The sequence below is a fragment of the Falco peregrinus genome, chromosome 5 (assembly GCF_023634155.1).
Source record: "Falco peregrinus isolate bFalPer1 chromosome 5, bFalPer1.pri, whole genome shotgun sequence".
NCBI lineage: Eukaryota > Metazoa > Chordata > Aves > Falconiformes > Falconidae > Falco > Falco peregrinus.
Genome location: NC_073725.1, coordinates 32,791,984 through 32,816,268, shown reverse-complemented (window position 1 = coordinate 32,816,268; position 24,285 = coordinate 32,791,984). Strand labels below are relative to the sequence as shown.

The 24,285-nt window shown below is 36.0% G+C and overlaps 1 protein-coding gene across 3 annotated transcripts in view; it reads right to left on the bottom strand.

Moving 5' to 3' along the window:
* Positions 1–24,285, bottom strand: part of CRPPA (CDP-L-ribitol pyrophosphorylase A) — a 125,457-nt gene that overhangs the window by 30,796 nt on the left and 70,376 nt on the right. For all 3 annotated transcript variants that reach the window (XM_055806267.1, XM_055806268.1, XM_055806266.1), the window contains 2 exons: positions 23,864–23,956; positions 19,307–19,435 (listed from right to left, as the gene is read on the bottom strand). In XM_055806267.1, the coding sequence (XP_055662242.1) occupies positions 19,307–19,435; positions 23,864–23,956 (222 nt within the window). The remainder of the gene's footprint in view (positions 1–19,306; positions 19,436–23,863; positions 23,957–24,285) is intronic.

Genomic DNA, 24,285 nt, shown 5'->3' with positions numbered 1-24,285 from the left:
TAAATTTAAATGCTTTAGATCTTCTAGAAAGATTAAAAACATGAGTAGTGTTTTCATCTATATTTATGAAGTACTTACTGATAGAGTTTCAAAATTGTCAGTAGGGGCAGAAAAGCCTTCTCTCATTCAGAGGTGATGTGGATATTGCAATGCCTTTCCTGTTCTCAGTCAAAGACTCTGGGCAGTAGTCTACATTCAACTGAGCCCACTCATAATTAATTTTACATAGATCACTTTTTGAGAAAACAGAGAAGTACACTGTTCACTATATCCATTTTCTATTTTAAAAGACAAAGATTCACTCAAATGTCAGAACTCCAATAATTAAGGTTTCTCTGTGCAGCCTATTTCAGGCTACTTTTGCATAAAGCATTCTAATACATATGATTATTTACTTTTTCATCTCATAAGACCCATTGGGAACAGCACTGACAAGTGATGCAGACTACTAAGACTGGTAAAATAATTATGGACTCCGTGATCATAAAATGGTTTGGTTGGAAAGGACCTTAAAGATCATCTAGTTCCACCCCCCTGCCATGGGCAGGGACACCTTCCACTAGACCAGGTTGCTCAAAGCCCCATCCAGCCTGGCCTTGGACACTTCCAGGGATGGGGCATCCACAGCTCCTCTGGGCAACCTGTTCCAGTGTCTCACCACCTGCACAGTAAAGAATTTCTTCCTAGTATCTGACCTAAATCTACACTCTTTTAGCTTAAAACCATTATCCTTTGTCCTATCACATGCCCTACTAAAAAGTCTGATCTGCTCCTAAAAAGCTGTCATTTCTGCTGCCCTGCTCCCAGCCCTTTTTCCTTCTGCCTCCTGCAATGTTCACTCCTGTCTTGCCTTTTTTTCTTCCCTTCCAATTACAATGTCCGTTTACCCCTTACCTTCTCTTCCTATTACCAGGTGCCCAAGCTGAGGGGGACTGTGAGCACATAAAAATCATTCTACCCCATCTCAATTATTACACATTGTACAATAGCACCAAATGGGCACAATGAGCTTCAGTGTGTTCCCTGGGGAAAAAAAAAACGGGGAAAATACCCAAAACAAAGCCTGTGTGGGGTCTATTCAAAGGCTTTGTGGAAGTAACAGCCATAGGGAAAGCTGGAACCCAGGAACAATAAACCATGATGTGTACAGAGGAATATCTGCAAATTTCAGGGCTGTAGCTTTCACTAGTATCAATAGTGTATGTACAAGAGAGTATTTATATAGCTGCACCACTTGGCTAAATCTGTATTAATGCTTACAGGATCAGGAAAAGATATCCCTGACATTATGTTGACCCTCCCTACCAGGATGCAGCTTATCTTCCTCATTAAAGTGGAAAAGAAGAATTCAAAATAAAATTTAATCATTTTCTGCACCTTCCAATCCCAGCTTAGCTCACAGCTCAGACTGGAAGGAGTCTCCATCAGCACAGACTCTAACAAGAATCCCTATGAGGGGAAAGAAACTAGGAATCTTCATAGTGGCTGCACAGGAGATGATGATAACCTGATACACAAGAAAATATGCCTAATGAACATAAAAGCAGGATTTTGCTCACTTTTCACAAAACACAGTATTAGGACAGGCTACAAGTGTTTGCTAAATAAGCAAACCAACCACACAGCACAAACCACACTGCATACAGTAAATCTGCTTTCGTCTGCTAGGAGAACCATATGAAGAACATTCCTTTCTTAATCAGAGAACCATCTTTATGCATAGCCAAGGGAGTTGTTCTTAATCTTATCCAACAAAGGCATCCTATGTTTAAGAAAGAAAGCTCTTGGTCAGTTTTACATTCATCTTGTACTTACTTTAGTTACCAAATAAAGTAAAATCCTAGAGATAACATAAATCTAGACTAAACACAATGTGTAAGGATATCAACTTGCTTACAGTGCTTACTAAAGCTTGTAGAAATAATAATCATTCTGCTACCAATGATAAAATCATAGTAACAAAAAGAGCCCATTGGACCAATACACCATAGGATGTACTAGCCAAGACTAATTAACACCAAAGTAACCAATGTTAAAACTTTCCTGTAAATTAGTGCACTCTGAGCTATTCTGCCCAATGTTTCCATCTGAATTGAATCTGATCTTTCACATCCCTAATTATCCTGGCAAGTACAGTCTCAAACACAGCTTCTAGAAAATACTTACTTGCAGCTCTTGCATATTTACAGCATGTGGGTAACCACTCCCCACCTCCAGTTTAAGAAACATTCATACAAGCATTCGGATAATTCCTTGCACGTTTCCAGTATCTATCAGAACCTCTGAAAAAAAAGCACTTTGACAGTTTCACTAGTGCTACTAGGTTTCTAGGAAAACCTCTTTATTTTGAAATAAATTTCCAGTTCCATGTTTTCTGTGAAGAAAAAGCTATCTTCCATCTGTCTCTTGTGGCACTTTAGTCTGTGATGGCCTATGATTTGAGGCAAGAGCAAACGTAATTTTCAAAAGGCAACATGAAGAAAGAGCTTGACTTATAAAATAAGATGTAGCATTAGTGTGATTTGGGCAGAAAACTGGAGGGGAAAAAAGGTTGCTTTTCAATAATAACCCTGAACATTTCTATTTCCCCGTATGTTTGAAAAGATACTGCTCATGTCCTACTTAAACAAGAATACATAGGCAGTAATTAGGCACTGAGCCAGGGAACCTCCAAGCAGTTTCTCTTAATGCTGTAACATTAATTAGTACAAAATATGTCCTTGCTGAATAGAAGGTGAGAACGGCCTAATTCATACCAGAAAGAATTAGAAGTGGGAAAATATCCAGAATTAACTACAAAAAAAAAAATTGCCAAGCAGTGAAAAGGTGAGATAGATGGATATACAAAACAAATATGCATTTTAATGAGCTATATCAAAGTCACTTATGCAAGATGGGTAAAGGTACTAAAACCAACACAGAAGGAAGGCAAACAATAATATTCACTTAAAGTAATCTTGGATGTAGAGTGGAGAAGGCTGGATGATATTCTTTTCTGTCTCTAATTTCTATGTATGAAGAAGAAGAAGAAATGTTATTAGCCACTGATTTTGTTTAGCATTGAACATTCAAATCCATCTCTATTAGAAATAGACCAGTTTCAAGCTCTTACAGAAGTTACAATGAGCTGTTGGCACATGAAATCATGCCTGCTCTTCCACTGGACATACAACCCCTGTTAACAACAAAAGCATCACTACAGCTGACAGAACTACCAACTTGCATGCCTTCACTACTGCTGTGTCTGACACACCACCTGACTACGAAAAGCTCTATTAGAATAATGAGAAACTTTCAGCAGCTACTTTCTTACACCACTGAATTTTATCCCCATTCTCATTCTTGGGATGAACTATTTCAGCAAAGAGATTATATTGTTTAGGAAAATTAATTCATCCAAGTGATAGATAGCTGTGGTTTTCCAGTTCGTGCCTGTAAAAGTGGGGTGCTAAGGTATCTTGTAGCAAAACTCTGACCAGTCGGAGAGAGACAGAATCAAGGAAAATGAAGAAATCATTGGACTTCACTAGACCAATTAAGTAAGTTCTAGAAAAAATTTAATTAACACATTTGTTGGATGATTCTGGGTAGTGAAATGCACTTTTATGAATTACTGGGGGGGGAGGGACCAAACACCAAATCACCTAAGCTTTCCATAGAATGTTAAAAAGCTAAGAGGCTAAACCTACAGACATAACTGTTATCTTTTCAAGATTTTGTATCTTTTGCAAAATTTATGCAGACTTTGCAAAACTGCTTGACATTTACCTTCTCTTCCTGTGACATACCAGTAAAGAGTTACTAGTAAGTTAATCAGCAAAATCTTACATCAACTGGATGTAATAAATACATGGTTAGCTGTTATTTAGTAACACAGGTAACTACTTGAAATTGATTATGGCGCAAACTTTAGTACATGGAATTTTGACAAACTTAATGGAACTTCAGAAGCTCACAAAGAGTGCAGCAAATCACCCCAAAACATTCTGAAGCTTTATCAACAATGCAGGTTTATCTCCTCTCCAAAAGGTTTAGAAACAGGAAATGCAGAAGACATATTCCATGAAACACTAACTCTCCATGCTGTTTCTTCTAGAGAAACCTTAGTTAAAATTATTTTCATAGGAACAGTTTAGAAGGCATAGAAGCAGTACTGCCACTTTCAATATAACTTTTAAACAAGGATTTGGTGGGGCTTTATGAGAATGGGCTTAAAATTTACTCTTCAGCTATATTGTATCTCAAGACACCTCAGGGCAAACAACCTTTAAAACACCTGAGTCAGATACAAGGCACTGGTGAAATTCTCCTTTAAATCAGGCACATAACTAGTACCAAGCAAAGACTACTGTTCAGAAGCAGGTTTTCACCAATAAACTCTTCCTAACAATTTAGCAGTCAAGTCTTGTTGCAGAAATGTTAGTCTCGAAGCAGTTTTAAAGCTGCTGAAGGTTTATTCTCAGCTCAAAATTAAGCAGGTATCAGTTACAGACTGTAACTCTGAGCAATATCTATTAGTTAAAAAGTGATTACTCTCTGAAACTTCAACTTCTCTCACTAAAAGTAAAGAGCTTCTAAACTGCACACCTATCACAGTATCAGAGTAATTATAACTGATCATCTACTCATGCACACAGAGGATGGCATGGTTTATATCAGACCAAACCTGCCCGACCAGAGACAGTGGAATCTGTGTGGAAGTCTGGAATCTGAGAAGTGACCCACAGCTTTATGTGGGTTTCCCATGATGACCGACCTAAAACCACGCTCTGCTTAGTTTCATTTACTTCACCCTCTCCTGTGGGATCAAACACTCATATAAAATTTACTAGATTATACATATAGCACTAATAATCTGCCTTACCCACCTTTGTGTTCTTGAAAATGTGCATGGGATAAAGTATTGTCTGGTACCCTAAGCTTCTCCTAATGATGCATTTGCAGGACAGCATAACAAAATGAACAAGCAGCATGGGAGAAAATGTGTCACAAAATCCTTTTCCATGCTTAAAACATCTCCTTCTCTTAGACCCCCATTCTGTAATGGGATTTTAATATTACCTTTTTTTTTTTTTCTTTCCTGATAGGTAGCATAATGCTTAAAGAATGGTTTCAGCATAAAACATTTTGGCTATAACAAACACACCGTGCTTTGCTTACATAATTTGAAAATACTCTGATTTCAAACTTTTCACTGGAAACCATTTCCATTCAAATTTTCAGATAACTAGACCCTTCATACCAATCACTGTTGAAGAGGTTCTGAAAAATCAAAATCAGCAAGGTTTCTTTGCAGTAGCATGCATTTATTTGAACCTAAATATTACAGTCTCTTTGCAGGGATGTAATTATTTTAGGTCATAATCAAATCAGTTGGTTCGTTATTCATCAGGAAGCAAAACGGCAGTTACATTCCTGTCTAAAGCAAGCATCCCGAGCATTTTATGGACAGTTTTAAAAATCCAAGATATAAATGCAAACTTCAAAACCAATTCATTAGCCTCAGTGCTTCTGCCCAGACACAAAGTACTAAGGGCTGATTCTCAGCTACTGCCACTACTTTTAGAAACAGAATTCAGGATTTTTCATCTCTGCTCTGGGTAACTGCATCACGTTTTGCCCCGTTATTGTGTAATTTACATAGCAAGGACCTAAATCTCCCAAAGTTATGTCACTATGTAACATACACATCTAGTAGAAAAGGAAGGGAAAAATGTTTCCATTAAAACATTTTATCTACAAAACAAGGAAAAGGTGCACATAACCAGAAGCCAGCACAAGAAATGGAATTTCACCCTGACCCAGACAAGGTGGTCCTTGAAAGAGCTAAGTTACCTTTTACAGAAGGAACTAACACCCCCTCTTCCTCCAACAGCAGAATCAGAACAGGGAGGAAGGTTACTCTTGACTTCAGAGGAAAAGGCACGTGCTGTCCCTTTGACAACAGCAATTTTGGTTCATAAACTCCATGAGCTCATAATGACAGTTATGCCACAATTCCCCAGACTAACCTCTGTGCCTTGAACATGGCAAGCACAGAGCACGCTTTGAGGACAAAAGTCAAAAGCTGAACTGTGGGACTGGTATCTGCTCTAGTCAAAGGAAAGCTCTGAAGCCATTTTATCTTATTTTGGATAATGAAAGATCTTACAGGACAGCGAGAAGCTTCTAAAATTGCACCGCTCAGAGAGTGAGCAGACATAAAAGTTTGTGTGTAGTCAGCCTTAAAAAGCATACTTCATTTTACTGCAGTCGTTTAAATAGAGATCATGCATTACCTCTGTCTCTCAGATGTTTTGCTAAAACCTTTGCCTACAAAATTCAACACCTGGTCTGATAAATTTAAGCACAGAAAAATGGAATAAAATACACTCATGAGAGATACTCGAGCATGTATCTGCATAAGCATGGAAAAACTGAGTCAGGGAAAAAGTTGAAGGCAGAGGCTCTGCCAAAAATGATCATTCATGCTGCTGCCAGTACCACACAGGTTGAAACAAACTCAAATGTAAACAATCCCATTTTTTAAAGGATTCTGCTTGGTGGAAACTTTAGAGATTAAAACAGTTATAAATCAAGCAGATTTATTTAAGCACATTGTGAAGTAATAGGTTCTACCTCTTAAAAGAAAGTATGGCTTTTCTGAGCTGGTGGGAAATTACACTGTAAGGCTTGGAATATAGTTTAAATATTATTTAGGAATATGAATAAAAATTGGTTTAGGAAAACAACAGCTCAAAGAAATTTTTAAAATCAAACATAATTAATTCAGACTGTGAATAATGATGACAGTTTCCACCTTTTTTTAATCCAAACATACAATAGAAGATACTTCACAACATAATCCAGATGAAAATCACTGCCCGTGGAGTTTCCCTGTGATCTACGTGTCTTTCTCTGAATGCCAGTATTTTTTTTTATAAAATATAAATATACCTCATTCTACCTATTAAACTGAAATTCATGCATTCCCATGTCTTAAGAGAGTTTTCACAGCAGAATTTAATCTAACTTCAAATGTTGTGCGTCTCATGGTCTTGAGATATGAGCATGTCTTCATACCTAGATGTTCCAAAACATATTTAGATGAAAGCCAGCAGAAATATTTAGAGACTTAACATTAGGGAGATGAAGTTGCCACAAGATTTGCTCCCGTTATCTTTAAGCATTAAAAAGTAAATAGCTCTCAGCAACCAGAAGCAAGCAGCAGAATGCATTCAGAGATTGTTCTGCCCTTATCCTTGGTGAAGAGAAACAACATGTATTTATTGGCTGTAAGCAAATTTGTTTGTTTGTCTCCTGCTTGGTAGTTGGTTGGATTAGATGCTGCTTGTAGCAAGACCTGTGAGCTGCTTGGTGCAGATATGGGTAAGCAAGGCTGAAGGAGCAAGGGCATATTTGCACCTTTGAACGCAGTAACTGGATAACACGAGGCAAACGGTTACAGGAAAAACTATGGCTGACAAGGGCGCGAGAGCATGCCTGGAGCCATTCACAGACATCTGGGGAGCTTGCATGAGAATGTTCTCTCCTCATTTCTCTATAAAGACAGAGATATACCGGAGATGAAAACAATACATAGCAAAAAGATACAACACTGAAGCTGAAAGATAGTCGGTATGCATGAAATACATTGTGCTAGAAATCTCAGAAGGGAAAATTCAGCTACAACATGAGGTTGCAGCTGAAGAAAGAAGAAAAAAGCCTGTCCAGACAAGACAGAATTTGCAAACATCTGCTGAATAACAAATCCAGGACGATGGGCCACAACAGGAGCAAGAAGATCCACAGAAGCACAGGACAATAAAAACAAAGCAGAAAAAGATGAAAGATAGCAGAAGAGAAACAGAACTGAAGGATTGGTTTCCTTTTCCAGTAAACTGAAAAGAAACAGGCCAAAATGTAAGAAATATTGCAAGAAGCAGCAGGTAGTGCAGCTAGACCTACAAGCAAAGTCCAGATCCTGGCTTCTGAGAGATCCAGGATCAAAATCCAAGAAAGAGGAGGGCAAAATTGCAGACTGAGGGAGAAAACAGAACAAATTGCAGATGAGGGGGTGGGGAAGAGACAGAAGCGAAATTGAACCAATACAAGAAGGAACAATGTTTTGTATTATATTTTGAATTTAGGATACCAATCCATCACAGAATGGATCAAAGCCAAGGAAAAGAGCCTGGATTACATATACTGAATACAAAATGACACAGGGACAGAAAGGAAAACTATGTAACAAAAAAATAAGGGAACTTGTTGAAAAGAAGGTAAACAAGCAGCTAAGAGAATTCAGTCCTCACAGGAAGTACAGAAACTCCTAAGGGTGACCATACAGAAAGCACAAAGCCAATGGATGCTGCCTGGGGAGTCTGGGGGGAAGGCTCAAGGTGGGGCAGAAGGTACACCTAAATCGCAGGATAAGGGAGATTGCAAGAACAAGAAGGCATCCTTCAAAAATACGGCGGCATTCCTAGATAGAAAAAACGTATTCATAATTTTGGTACAATAAATATAAAAACACAGTAAGACAAACAAACAAAAAAAAGATTTTGAGGAACAACTAGCAAAAAGCATCAAAACAAATAAATCTTTCCTCATGCGGAGCAGAAACAGGAAGTCTGCCAGAGAGACTGTAGGGCCAACTGATGATCGATCGGGGAAGACTCAGCTATTGCAGGGGAGCTAAATTAATTCTTTGAATTGGTGTGGGGAAATTCACATGCTGGATCCCCTCCTTACCTGTAAAATCCCAGTTACTGTAGAAGAAGTATGGAAAAAATTAGAGAGGAATGTAACAAATCCTCAGGACTATATGGCATTCACCCAACAGTTCTGAAGCCCAGTTCCTAATGGTGGTGTGCAATCCCTAGTTTAAAAATTGCTTTAGTAGGCACACCTGGGTAGTTAGTAACTGCCAATTTAAAACAAGAAAAATCTGGAAAGTTCCAGAGAACTACAGAACAGAGAGCTGAAGCCGGTAGCAGGCAATTTAACAAAAAAATGAAATATTACACAGTAATAGCAGACAGCAAGTTAAGGATGACAGTAGTCAACATGACTTTCTTCTGAAGCTTCACTTGGCAATTTTACTGTATTTTTTTCAAAGGAGTGGGTGACAGTTGATGGAATTTACTAGGATTTCCAAGACTTTCAACAAGTCTTTTTCAATAAAATTCCTTGCCAAAGGTTTTTAAGAAAACTAAGGTGTCATAAGACAGAAGTCCTGACATGGATAAATACTTGCTCAAAAGACAGAGCGGAGAGGGTAGGAGTAAAGGGTCAGTTCTCAGAACAGAACCTGCGTAGTTCAGGTGGGATCTGTTACAGCTATGATCTACATTGTTTAACACATTCATAAACAAACCGGACAAATAGGTAAGCAATAACAGGAGTTTGCTTATGATACAAAGTTCATTAGGATAGGGCTGACTGAAATGAAATGCAGAAAGAGCATTATAAACTGAGTAACTAGGCAATAAAATGATAAATGAATGTAAAATAATGCAGGTGTATTTCACATTTTAAATGATGGGATCTCAGCAGACCATTATTACTCTGAAGCAAGACCTTGTGATTAGGACACTATTTCATGAAAAACCATCTCTCTTTCTTTGTTTTCAAGTCTACACAGCTGTTTGTGAGGGGGGACAGTGGATGCTAAAAGTTCACATGGACCTCAAAGGACTAGACAAGAGCATGGAACAGAAACCTGTTAGGGCTAACACTTCCATAGAAAACAGCTCTGGCTCAGGAAATACTGAAGATAATAACTGAATACAGGGAGAGAATCAGGGGTGTCATATATGCTTTCCCTGATCTGATTCTCCCCATGGCATTTCCTTACAGCTGCTGTTGGACACAACTGCCTAGATAAACTTAAGATCTGATCTGTTATGAGCATCTTTGATGTTAATCCATTGTAGCCTATTAAAGCCCACCCCAACAAAGAAACCCAAACCTGGGATCTATCAGGACAGGTGCTTGCAGATGAGATGGGTAAGTGACATAGTTCTACAAATCTCAAAAACGTTTAAGTGCACGAAGGAGCTACTAGGATAGGATATCACACAAAAGGAGGATGGAAGAGCTTGAATTCCTTGCTCCAGAAAAATAATTCTGAGGATATGAATGCACTGTGAATGCAGAAAGAGATAAAACACAACTGGTTTTCCACTAAGAATGAGGGATGCAGAAAAATCTAATAATTCTGGAAGAGCACTTGACTGGTTAATGAAAAGAATGCAAGACTAGCAAGCAGGGGACTCAAGTCAGTGTCAGACACACTCTTCCAGTTCTCTGTTTTCTTAATGCTATAGCTGTAGCAATTTTTATCTGCGTTTTTGGATGTAACAAAGGTTATATGTGTTGTTAGTTGTATTAAAAGAAGCACTCTAAACTAGTTGCAGAAATAATAACATGTCAAAAGGAAAGCTGTTACTTAATCTATGTAAGGATGCATCATCTTTTATTCAAAGAAAACTCCCTTTGCAATCAAGAAACAGCTCAAGAAAAAACACGGGACTGGATTAATTCACATTTCTTAAAACCCAGAATCAAAAAGCAAAGCAGGCTCATTTGAAGACAACAGAAAATACATGGTGGGAAAGATCTAGAGTAGCAGGTTTATCATTTCCTATTGTTTCTATCAGTTCTGCCGAGAAAACTTTATTTTAAATAAACTACAAAAATAATTAATTTTCTTATATTTTCAATCCAAAATGTCTGTTATGTTTTATTGCTAATATTGCCCACATAATTTTTAAAAGTTCATGGGACCTGAAGGCTGTACACAGGCTGGGGAGTAAAAGGCATTTTTCATTCTTGACATTATAGGGCTTTTGCCGTACAGTGTAATATCACATTATTTTTATATACTTCAGCATTGGGTATGTTCCATAACTGATGACTTTCATGTGAACAATCTGATATAAGCAACAAATAAGATTTGGGGCTTAGTATCTCAGCTCTGTACAAAAACCTCAAGCACTGCTTCCAACCCTTGTAAAGAAATTCCCCAAAGTCAGCCTGGGGCTAGATTACTTGATTCCCGCTTGTAAATAGCAGAGGAGGTTTAAAATGGAAACTAATATTCCCAATATAGATCTGACGGCCACTGCCTCTGTTGCACAAATTTTAGGAGCTACTGTACCTTGAGGACTGCAGCAAAAGCCACGGAATGGTTTCAGTTACTAACAATGTACACCTTAATGAGGAATCTCTTCTTGTGTTTAAACGTCTGAAGAACTTTACATATCCCTGGTCAAATACAGTAATGAAAATGTGCTACAAACTGAGGAAGTTATATGGTTGGGGGCATGGTAAAAAAAAAAAAGCGCATAACTGATCTCTGTATCATTAGATACAAATAAATTAATGGAGCAGAAATTACTGATCTTTGCCTGTAGAAACCCTAAATTCTACAGAAATGTTACATATCTTTGCCATATGATTAAATACAAAACCTACAAGGCAACAGAGAACACATCTTCCAGAGAAGATGACTCTACAGTAAAATACTGACCAATATTTGTATTAGCAGCCAAGCTAGCATTGACTCTATAAACTCTTATTTTCAGAGTTGTTTAATACTTCAGCTATAAAACTAAACTTTGCATTGCAACTGGAAAAAGTTATCTGAAAAATTTCAGCCATATTTTTTACTAAAAAAATGCATCCAAAATACAAAAGATTATCAGCAAACTAATGCAACAGCAAGCTGGTAACACTTTCAAAATGCTTCTTAAACACACATACCAATTCTAGTAAGCTTTTTATTGTTTTATGTATTCAGAACTAAGCTGGGAAAACCAGATGTACTCTCTACTATAGATGAATATTTTGGTCACCTGCTAAATGATGCCTAGGGGGTACAGCATGGATGCAAAGTGAGAAGACTAATTTTTGATGCCCAGCTTAGAGAGTAAAAGAGTACAAAGCATTGCTTTAAGTTGAGAATTGCAGCACTAAAATTGGAATTGCAACTGTCCATAAACAGATACAATGGTCTTCACCAGCTTCTTGTAGGCAAGCAATCAATGGAAAAAAGAAGTTAAAAGTGGTTTGTTTGCAAACAAAATTTTGTGTCAAAATCCTTTCATCTTAAATGTTTATATGTTTCCACCAAGAGATAGCAGGTCAACATCAAAGCTTTCATAAGACAGACAAAAAGTCAGAATAACTCATCCTAACAGATTTGAAGATGAAACTCAGATTTGCTGTTCCTAGTATTTGTTTTTGCAGATGGTTCCAATTCAATGTTTATTTCTTATCACATTAAAGTATCTAGCATAATTAATATGTACACACTTTTCTAAGTTGCTATATTGTATATTACATATTTTCCTTTCCTCTAGAGAGCTTGGCATTTCACCTTTAATCTACTTGTTCCCCAAAACTCCCCTCCTTACTATTCAGCTATTTTAAAGGAATATATTTTATACAATTAAAATGTTCACTAAGAACTAACTGGCAACATTTATTGACTAACATTGCCAGAATGGCTGAACTGGGCTATAAAAGCAAGGAAGATTAAAAACTGTTTTACAAAGACATGACTTCTAAGGTAAGTCTACTTGCCTTAATCATTTTAGCTGACAAGGTGATGGGAGAACTCTGATTTATCCAATTTTAAGTTTAATAGCTGAAATAAGTCTGAAAAGGTCATGTGTAAAAGGCATAAAACATTAATGTCATCATTTTCTGTGCAGCTTGTTAAACTCCTACAAGCTCTAATAGCAGAGACAAATTGAGCAATTTTCTGACCTTTTTCTGATAAAAACCTATACAGTTAATGAAAACCCAAAAGGTTACGGATTATTTTTCTAAAAAGCTTATCTTCCTCAGACTGGGAATTTGGTACTACGCTGTGAAGGTAGTTTTTGGAAATACTTCATCTGAGTGCCTTTAGTAAAGCTGCACAGTTGCAATGAATCCACTACTTTATTACCTGTACTGGCTAGGAGATGACGAAACTTGAGGGAAAACAAGGAAATGCAAGGGAGAGTGAAAACAGAGAGAAAAAGACACAGGGAGAAAATGGGCAAGCCAATGCAAGACCACATAAGCATGCATTCCAGGTAGAAATACCAAAACCTTAAAAAGAAAAAAGAGTAACAATCACAATTTGTGGATCAATACGATCCAGTATCAGGCTTCAAGATACCTACTAAAATCAGCAGCAGCACAGGCAAAGAGCTGTGCTCCCCACAACGGTATGCACCAGAGCACTTCAAGGCAAAAGTGAGATTTCCTTGTTCTGTGTTAAAAGATTTAACAATCAAATGTTTACACCCTTTCCTGACTTAAAGCCGAAAGTTTAACCAACATTTTATTAACCAACAGGTAATGACCTTTTTTTATTTCTTGACATGCTCTGAATGATACAAACAGATGCAGAAGGCTGGTTTGATCAAACAGTTTTCAGTTCAAAATGAAAAGGCACCAAGCTGGTTTATTATTTTTGGATATATTACATAGCAGAAAAAAATATTCACACATAGTAGTATTTCTTTGGAACTACTCAGCTTTCTTTCAAACGTTAAATTTAGAATTGATTTTTTGTAGTTAAGTAATATAAATATTTCAGTGACAGAAATCTTAAGAGAAGTCTCCAAAATTTGTGAGAATAACTTGTAACAATTAGAGAAATACGTTGCAGTAACAGGCAGTTGTTACAAACAGTATCACTAAATCTATATTTAAAAACTGCTATTTTTAAAAGTTCCTGTAAATGTGCTTTCACATGAGCAAGTGTGACAGACAAAAAAGTCTGATGATAAAATCAACCAGATGGGCCAATGTTTTTGATCATACACTTTTTGAACAAACCCTGTTAAGATTTCCACATATTCACACAGTAAAATGTATGAATAAATGATGAGCTGTTGGAGACTTCAAAATCAAAGCCAAAATTATCAAGGTGGGCAAGAAATTTATCTCTAATGTGTGTAAAAATACTGATGGAGCACAATGATTTTTTTCTCCATGAAAATATAGTCTTTTTCACCAAAGCAAACAAATCTGCTTTAAATAATCACCCAATTGCAAAATTCAAAGATGAAGATAAGCTAAATACTGAAGATCTGAAAACTGATGTATGCAAAACACCACCTATAAACATTTGATACTGTAAATTCCACTACCATCTTCTGGGGGCATTAAAAGGTGATATGGCCCTTTCAGAATATTGTCCTTTATAAGCAATCTTACTATTTTTGTTTCAGCCATTTCTCAAGGGAAAAGGATAGTTTTATGTTCAATTTCTTATCAAGTGAACCGAGCCTCCGGTTCTGCCTTTATTCACTGAACTTTCCATTAAGAGTTACTTGTAGTTTTATTTTAAAGTCAGTGTTTGTAAACCTTTTTCATGAAGTTAGTTCTACCTACTGAAAAATATGCAGTCATGACTGATCACAGACAGTAATAATTAAAGATAAAGTAGTGTCCAGCCTCCATAAATACCAATCTCTGGGTTTTTTGGTGAATGACCTACTAGGTCTTTGCATTAACAAACTTAGAGATGCTGATTTCTATGAAGTTACTCGCGTAGAAAAGTTTTAAACTAGATTCAGTTTCCCACTCTGTCCCACACTGTGCAAGCAAGATCACTCTGGCTCATCACTCATTTGCCTAATTTTCCATGATGAAAGAGTGAGCAGTCCACAGGATCATGCTACTTAAAAGTTCAGTTTCTGGCTCTTGAAAATACTAAACAGTAATTACTTGGCCCTAAGGACTTCTGTGAGTAGATTTCCAGGTTCATTGTAACCCATTATGTCATTGCAGCTGAAATAAAAAAAGTGTCATCTTGAGAAGAAAGAGGTCTCCCAGCAGCAACCCAATCATTCTAGTCAGATTGCAGTCATCTGACCAATTCTACACTGATTATTAAATGAATTAAGAAGCATGCAGGGGTCATGTAGGGCACGGTTCATTTGTCTGCAACAAGTTATCCGACTTTTAGTTGGTGATTTTACTTCATTCGCTCTTCAGGCTCATTATATCTCACTACTGGTTGCCAAACCACCTTCAGCTTTGCCACTTGGATGATCCCATTTGGGATTGCGATCTCTGTTTTTAGAACCACTGCCTTAACGTCTGCATATAATACTATTTTTAAGGCATCTTTGACAAAAAGGAAACTATAAATGTTTACCTTTTCGGTTTACCAAGTCAGACAGAAAACATATTTAGCACTGCAAATATTTCCTGAGTCATCAAGCACACTGTAGATGGGCCTCTTGCCCTCAAAAAGTCTTAAAGACTACAATAAAGGTCCAGGATGCTTGCATAAGAAATCACCCACAGTTTCGTTTCCATTTAGTTTTAGGGAGCTTCACAACAATTATTCTATTGTGTCATTTGTCTCTTTTTAGTGTATGGACTGCAACTTTTCTGGCTGTCAGTGAACAGTTCCTTTATCTTAATTAAATGGTGGTTTCAGAGGCAAAAGTATTCGGGGCCACCTTACCCCAGGCAAGCCTCAGCACATATTTGCTGTTCTGACCCAACATTCTGTCAGTGTCTCTCTGAAGTAGGAATATTTAAAATTAATATAATTCTTTACCAAAGATGTATTAGTATTATTTTCATATTTTAAAGCTTTCTGTGGCTTCCTATGTCCACCCATGCATGCTTTATTTTGGATAATTGGAAAATGATAATTTTTATTGCCTGTGAAAATTAACAAAGTTATTATTGAAACCTCTAGACCAAGATCTTATTACTGAGTCCTTTACAAGCTTCTGAATTTGCACTCCCATATTAGAAAATGCTGCTTGTATTTTTCTTTATATGTGTTGACTATTTTTTGTAGTTCAGTCATAAGACATTATTATTTTAAAAGGGAGAACAGCCGTAAATAGAGAAAATAGTTGATTTTTTAAAAAAACATTACTGTCATATTTAGGTATAAAACCATTAACTATCTAGGGTACGTTTAAAGATAATAATGCATGTGTTTGTGAGATCAAGACCCAAGTTCAGTATTATTCCATTGTTCAGAACACAGATCAATAACTGCCACATGTAGCTGAAGTTCCCTCCCAAATCTTGTGGACTGAATGACATAAACCAATGCTTTTAAGATTAACATATTTCCAGCTCTACGTGGATGCAATGTCTTGACATTACCTTTTGTATTCTTTGGTTTCTTAGCAATTCTCAACACCCCTTTTAAGTAACTGTTTATTTAAGAATAACTTGGGTTCTTTTTATAGCTTTTCCTCCTAATATTCAGAATTGATTCTTTTGCATTACACCCTACTAGACTAACTACTCTTTTTTAAAAAAAATCTTATTCTGATATATAATCATACCATACCAGTCATTACTATTTTCAAGGTAAAGTACTCATTAAATCAAAACAGTTGGAATTTAACTAACATTGTCATCAGCACATGATGGTTATATCTTCCATAAAAACTGGATTCTTCTTATTTTCAGTTCTCTTTGTTTATCAGCTATTTCCTTCAAGTTCTCTGAAAAACATTCAAAAGCTAACTCCACAAGTTCAGACTCTGGAATTTACTGAATACGCTTTCCCCCTCTGTGTTCTGAATATGTAAAATAATTCTAACATTGAGGAACTGTTTTAGAAAAGAACTGTCTTTAAAAATATTTTCATCAGTGAAATTTAAATCAACAATAAACTCAGGATGCAAACTAGAGCTGTTATGAAGCAGATCCAATCTTCGTATCAATATCAGTAATTTGGTATTCCATGCGTGACATTTATCAGAGAAGAACTATTTGTGTACAAGCTATGAACATGCACTCATTTTGAGCAAATGGAAGGTACAAAGCAGGTCATTTATAAAGCACATTTTCCTTTAATTTTCCTGATTTGCTTCTTTGAGTATCAAATATTCACAGAAGCACTTGATATCTTTTTCTAAATACCAAATAAACACTGCATTTAAGAAATGAAAATGAAGACTTAAACTTTTTCTTGGGGCTTCATGTCTTCTCCAATACTGTCAAAAATGTACTCCTAGATTCAAAAAGCATTCCACTTCATTTCCAAAACATAAAAATCAATTTTGATCTCAAAAAATATTTATCTCAACAAATTTACTTTTCTAATGCAGAATCTTAGAAAGTGCACCCATATTCTTTTATATTAAGATATCATCACACCTATTTAGTCACACAACCCTTCTAAACTAAAATAATTTCACCTCAGTTTTACCACGGTCATATGCCTCAATAAATTCATTGTCCCTTATATTTTATTCCTGTTTTTGAATTAGTAAAAGTGTGTATATCAACCGTGCATGTCTGGTAGTGGTGATATAAACCTGCCAGCTAGAGGGAAGCTCTGTGAAGTAATCTGTCATCACTTTTCCTGAAATAAACCATAGCTTTCAGGGACTTCTGAAAAGCAAATACAGACAGAAGTTACTGCAACAACAGGCTGAGTATCCTGCATTACAGCAGCAGGTGCATTTTGTGTTTCCACTTCCTCTGGACCCCCCATCATGCCTGTATAATATTCACCTTTCTATCTTCAAGCATGGAATTCACCTATGGATTCACCTATTAGCTAATGGGTCACACTAAAAAGTAAAAAAACTTGGTAACTCTCAAATCATGCTTTGGAATTTCAAACAAAAAAACCCCAACTGTTTTAGAGACTTCTTTTCACTTAACAAATTGATTTTGTTGACAGTGCCCCACTCTCACTCTCCTGCAGACCAGCAATAAAGTTTGGGTTATGTCATTTCTACTTTCATATGACAAGTTTTTCCATATGTCTTTCACCTAGAAACAATTATGTCCTTTGTAGATCTGCAGCCAAAAGAAAATTTGATACATGTACCCCATATACACACATGATCTGCATAACCTGTCTTTGTAAGCAGGACATGTTTTAAAGCCATTTTAGAGCAAGATAGCTAGAGGTAGTTTACTTACTTTGCAAAGTGTTTTAATCTATATAATATTTTTTCCACACTAATAAATGACAACTCTGTTTGCAGTGATCTTATATAATTGTTTTAGCTTTTTATTTTCAAAAAATGGAGGCAGCATTCTTTTTCAGTTCTCTTACAGATGTCAGTTATTAATAAAATATTTTGGTGCCACGGTCATAAAAATCCACTTGAAGTTTGTAAGTTTTTCCTTTGTTCCAGTCAGCTTTGCTAACTTGTTATCCACATAGGTATATTTGATCATTTTGGAAATAAAATCTTATCTACACCCTATGCAGTTTAAAAGGAAAGAAACAGCAGTTTACATTAAAGCAATATTTGCAATGTTACTTTTTGCCATGATAAGGTGTCTGTATGTTCCAACAGTTTTCAAATGATTTTTACCAAAGGAAGCCAGAATTCACCTTGGAAAAAATGAGCTTTGATATTACCAGAAAGGAGACTGGAAATAGTTGTACACCCTACTTGTATGTTGGACAAACAAGAGACAAATGAATGTCATATAATAGTATTATTCATGTTCTGTTGGCATCAGAAGTCTGTAAAAGCATAAACTGATAGGTATTGATACTCAGCTCTTAATAAAGCCATGCAATTTGGGAGGGGAAATCAGGACTTCAGTATACCAGAAGAAGACAGAGAACTATAGCCATGTTTAATCAATTATATATAAACCCAAACCCCTAACCCAACCTAAAAAAATCAGTTGAGATTACTTTTGTTCTTTATGAAAATTCCCATTGAATATCTAACTTACTTCTTCCTTTAACTGTTGACTATGTTAAGAAGCTGCAAAGACTATAATCTGTACTGGAGGCAAGGCAGCCTGCTTTTCTGGTTGGCAGAACACGATTCCTAGCCAAAATGGTTTATTTTAAAAAGCTTTTGTGAGTACAAAGGATGCTGGAGTACTAACCCTTTTTGCCTCCAGCTGAGGCAATTTGCTGCTACTGCAGACATGGACACTGTTTCAACACCTATATACCATGCCCTTTCTGTCACCTGAATACCAAACACTGTTTTGATGAGGAATGTAAATTTCTGCAAAACCTGAGCAAAAGTACTTCTACTATTTTTTACTTTTTTAATGCTGCAAAAAGCAAGCTGCAAAGCAGGAAAGCAAAAAGAAAAAGGCCCTGACATTTTCACATGCTTCTATAAAATGTTTACAATTTATTCCTCTCTAATCAAAATGCTTACATTTTTGCCTATAACCACAGAGCCTTCTGAGTTTTGAACAAGAACAGGCAAGAATCTTCTTTAAAAAAATCTTTTTCATGTCATATTTATTCCCCTTTGATTTTGTTTTAAATGAAGATTCTATCATTAATCATATAAATCACAAAAGAAGATAATTTGCACATAGAAAAAGAATTACATACCTTATCTTGGATAAGGAGACCATAAACCAAAATATTTTTCTTTTTCATTTCCCTTGCAAATTTCTTGATCCTAGTTAGTTCTTCCATCCCAATGCTGAAAGAAATATTTTCTGAAATATCCAAGTGCACCTGCAAAGGAACAAATAAGGAAAAAAAATAATCCACTTTTTCCACAGCATGCTATTTTAGACCACCAGTTTTGAGGTTTTAGTATCTCATTTTTATGTGTTAAGCACACATACAAATACAGGCTAACAAAGATTTTTCTTAGCTTCTATTACTATTGAATTGCACTACTTAAATATTTAGTGACATGAAAGTTATTCTTTTCAAAGCACAGTGAAACCAATACACCAAAACTCACCAGAGCACATTGTTCTAACTGTACAGTAAAACTAATTAATTAAAATCAGAAAAACAACAACGTTATTTTCTAAGCTGTAATCTAATATTCACAGATTTATTTATTTATTTACTATTGGGATACTAGAGAAAGGCAGGTGGTTTACTTAAGCATCTTACAAGTTATCAAAACGGAAATGCATTCTTTAAAGATTTACTTTGAATTCACTACCTTTTCAGTATAGCAAATTAGTTGCCTAAACTGGATTAATTTCAAGATAACACTTCAAGTTTAAAAAGAAGAAACTACTTCAAAAGAAGGTAGAGATATGACTGTCCTGACCTCTTGGGCAGGGAAAGGCTGGAAAAGCAGAGATGCTGCACAAAGATGGTGGGTCTCATCCTTAGGACCCGAAACTGATCTCCAGGGAGGTGTCAACTAGCTCAACCCTTTCCCAAGGCTTATGTGTTCCACAGTTTAATCAATTTACCAAGTTTCTCTCAAATGCAGAAATCAAAATTAAGGATGCTGATCTGTACATATGAAGGATCAGCATCTATCAATAGCAGAAATGCCCCTCCCTTAAAAGAAAGAAAATATTTTTCTGGTTGAATCATTCCATCGACATAAAACTTATCTGTAAGTACTACAGAGAGGTGGGAGTATAGAGGTAGCCCCAGAGATCTGTGCCTGGGAAAATTATTTCAAATTCCCTTTGTACTTTACGTTCAATTTACCCTGACCAATAACAGGTTGTTACTTATTTTCCCTTGCAACACTTTTTAAAAAGCTCTTTACTGTCTAAGTGCATACTCACCAGGAGCAAAGCTATTGTCTGCTATTACACAGGCAGAGATTAATTTTCAGACACTCCTTATTTTGTTATTTTTACCCAAAACAAGGCTAAGCACTGCTCATTTACAGCTATTTACATGAAATTTTAAAACCTATTATTTTGAGAGAACACAACCTAACACCTATTTACCATTAACCTGTTCCACAGCTTTAAAAAGAGATTTTTCTCAAACTTAACTTTTGTACGAAATGCAAATAACGGTAACTACAGAGGTGAAGTACTAGCATTCATTTCTTTCTAACCTTAAGTAATAACAACAAAACAAAAATCATATCCATTCACAGCATCTACAAATATGAACATGTATTACTCAGAAAAGTAATGTCAGTTTAGGAATATGATTCTCCTGGTTATAGCAGATTTGGAAAGGATACTGGTTTGATGCAGACAAATAATTGCATGAAGTTCACCTCTCTGCTTCCTATTTCTCCTGTAACGTTAATCTTCCTTTTTCTATGTCTGGATACAGTACTCCAATTGCTGCTTCAGCTTACAAATGCCACAAAAAACTCCAGTCAGGCATCAGGATAAAGGATAGACTTTGAAATCTGAGGCAATTTATATGTGGAAATATGGACAGAAGTCATCACGTCCAGTGCAAGCTCATCCTTTTACTGGGACAATTCTCCCCAGGCTGGTTAAACAGACAATATGGCACAATAACAACACCTGTCACTTTTACAACTAAAGCAGCTGAATATTGGAAGGAAAAATAAAACTGATTCTTTTAATTATCAGATTGTTACAAAAAAGCTGTGTGTCCTGAAATCAAAGAATAGACAAGAACTTTCCAATTACGCAAAAAGTCTACATTAGACTGTTCCTGATTATGAGGTTAGAATGGAAGCAGTTAGCTGCTCTCCACATTTATCCTTTCAATTCTTCACTACCAGGAACAGTTTTACTTTTGAGTAGAAAAGTATAATAAGCTAGTACCTGAAACCTCTGCATTTAAATGTCACCATATTGCTTAAAATTCTGTCACATCTGCCTGAGAAATACTAACGGGCCCTTTAACATCAAAAGAAAGCGTCTTAAAAGGCTTTTCACTAACAATGCATTCAGGTTTTATGTTAAACAAAGTATACAGCGAAGAATAAAGCCGAGGAGTCTCCCACTCATAAGCCTTAGTGAAGAGGACACTCAACATTGTAATTAAAGACTGCTGAAGGAAGTTTCTGTCCCCCAGCCATACCATCTGTAATGAGTTTTAGGGATCAGAAGTTTAAATGACTTAAATAGTTCCCAGCGATTAATATGAGGCAATGATTTGTTTAGCTAATTCTTCGGTCATTTAAAACATACCTTCCAGTCTTCCCATTTGTTCCTTCTTGTATTTCTAAAACATAGTGTGATACCTCCATAAAATTCAAAAGTGTAGCATAAAATGCCTTTTTACAGTTAAAGTACTTTATTTTTTTAATGATAATTTTAACAAATATATGTGTAGCTGTGTTTTAAATATTAGCAACTGCTTCCACCTAGTTATGAGACTTTTCTCTCACTGTCTGGTTTTGGGAAATTTCAGGTAGTTGTCAGGAACAACTCATGGATCTGGAGCATGGTAAAGAGATTAAATGTATCGTTTTCTCCTGAGGCTATTTTAAAAGGTGTCCAACTAAATAATTTGTGCACACTGCAAGCCACTCAAGCAACTACAGTTTCATTAAAAATGGCGCTGGATTCTACAATGACTTCAAGATCTAGTATCTTAGGGGCAAACCTGAGTTTCATGGTGAGCTTGTGTAAGCATTATTTGCTTCATACCTATTTCTCAGGAATACTAAGTCCAGAAAACATACAGGTACAATTACTAAAATACAGCGCTCACATTCCTCGTGTGACACTAAAAAACCACTTAATTCAAAGTCCAGAGTAGAGATTAGCTATGAATCAGGCACAAAATAAACATGCTTTTAACACCATGGTATTGCCTACTTGATTAATTCCAACTTTATCTGCACAAACCCCAGATGTAATACAGACAGAAATGGGAGGTAGGGGGGTGGGGATGGTGTTGTTTATATTCTTGGTAAAGGACTAATAAAAATATTCTCAGTTCAGAAAGGAGCATTCTGCACATCCAGTAGCCTTGTAAGGCAACAAAATTGGAGGCATGTCATTGCTTTGATTATCAAAGGCAGAAATAATTGACCTTTGAAAATTCAGTACAATTAAAGCTCTACTCTGAACTTCCTCAGAAACAGGGTCAAGAAAAAAAGTCTAAAGTGCTAAATATTGATGTTCATAGATTCACTCCCAAGACAACAACACTCTATAGGCAAGGATATAACTTTCTTCCTTTGTAAAACTAATCAAGCTTCATGATAACTCATTTATTTGTTGGATCAGTAATGCAATTTCATCACTTAAATTTCAGATTAAGTATAAAATTGACAAGTAAACGCTCAGTTTTCCCTCCAGATCACTAGACTCTGCACTTCAGAAACTATTCTGGCCCCATATAAAATAACTATTCTTTTTTCAAGAGCCTCAAATATGGAACTATATTTTAAAGTCACAACGTATTATCTTGTGTTATTGCTGCAGAGCATAATAAATGTAGTCCAGAGGCACATTCCACATGACATATGGCATTAATGACACTCATTCCACCGAACACTTCTCATCCCTACCTATTAAGCCAGAAAACATAATGACAGAATTAACTGGATCTGGTTACTCTGCATAGACTTTCAAATCTTCTTGTATTTTCTCCTTTTTAACAGTCTGAGTAAAATAAAAGTCATGCACACCTTCAGCTGTCATCCACATGAACTGTTAAATTATTCTGGCAGCAATATTAAAAGTAATAAGAATTTCAGCCAAAAAATACACTTTAAAACTTCTGCCACATACCAGATTAGGTTTTTTTCAGTCTTAACATCATCTCAATAAGTAAAGTATGTATTAAACTTCTATTGCAAAGTACTTCAAAGTTATTTTTTAATCCTTGGACCAGAAAAGCAACAACAATTTTAAAACTTTGAATAAACCACAGAGCACAGAAAAAAAATAAGCCACTTAATTCTGTTTCAGCTGAGCACTCAAGCAGAGTACAACATTCACAGCATCCCCAGCAGAGATGGAGCACAAAAGCAAAGCAGGAGTTAACAGTTCAGTATGACTAGCCACAATGAGTCTTTCACAGAAACATAATAAATTGTCATTTGCTAGTGCTGGTTTATTTCCTGAGAGCATGCAGTACATTTTCTGAAGTGCAAATGAGGCTCTTTACAGTCCAATTTTCAGTTCAAATTTACAATTTTATTCAGAGCTAGCAGCAGCTTAAACCTGCTCTAACATTTAAAAATATTTCATTAGATGCTTTCTACAGTAACTTACAGGAGTTACCTACCGAAATAAGGACAACTGGATATAAGAGAGGAATATTTGATTTTTCCAACATATCCGCTAGTTGCTGGGTTTCTTGAATGGCATACTTTTTATCCTAAAAGAAAAGAAGTGCTTAGAATTATTGAAAACATCAAACACTGATTTCATAAAAATGGAATTCAAAGTTCTGATATTTATCAAAAAAAGATACAACACTTTTTTGGTTTGGGGTTTTTTTGTTTCCTTGGTTATTTGGTTTTAATATAGTTGTAAACTGGTAAAGTTATAGCTGTTTGAAAAAGAATATGAAATAATAATATTATCCTTAAGACGTATACATATAACAAGCTTAAGGGTCTTGATTGGTCTTAGATGTGGGTCCATCTAAAACCTTCCTGTTCCCATACAGGGACCCAAATACAGATTGTATGGCATAAATGTGCC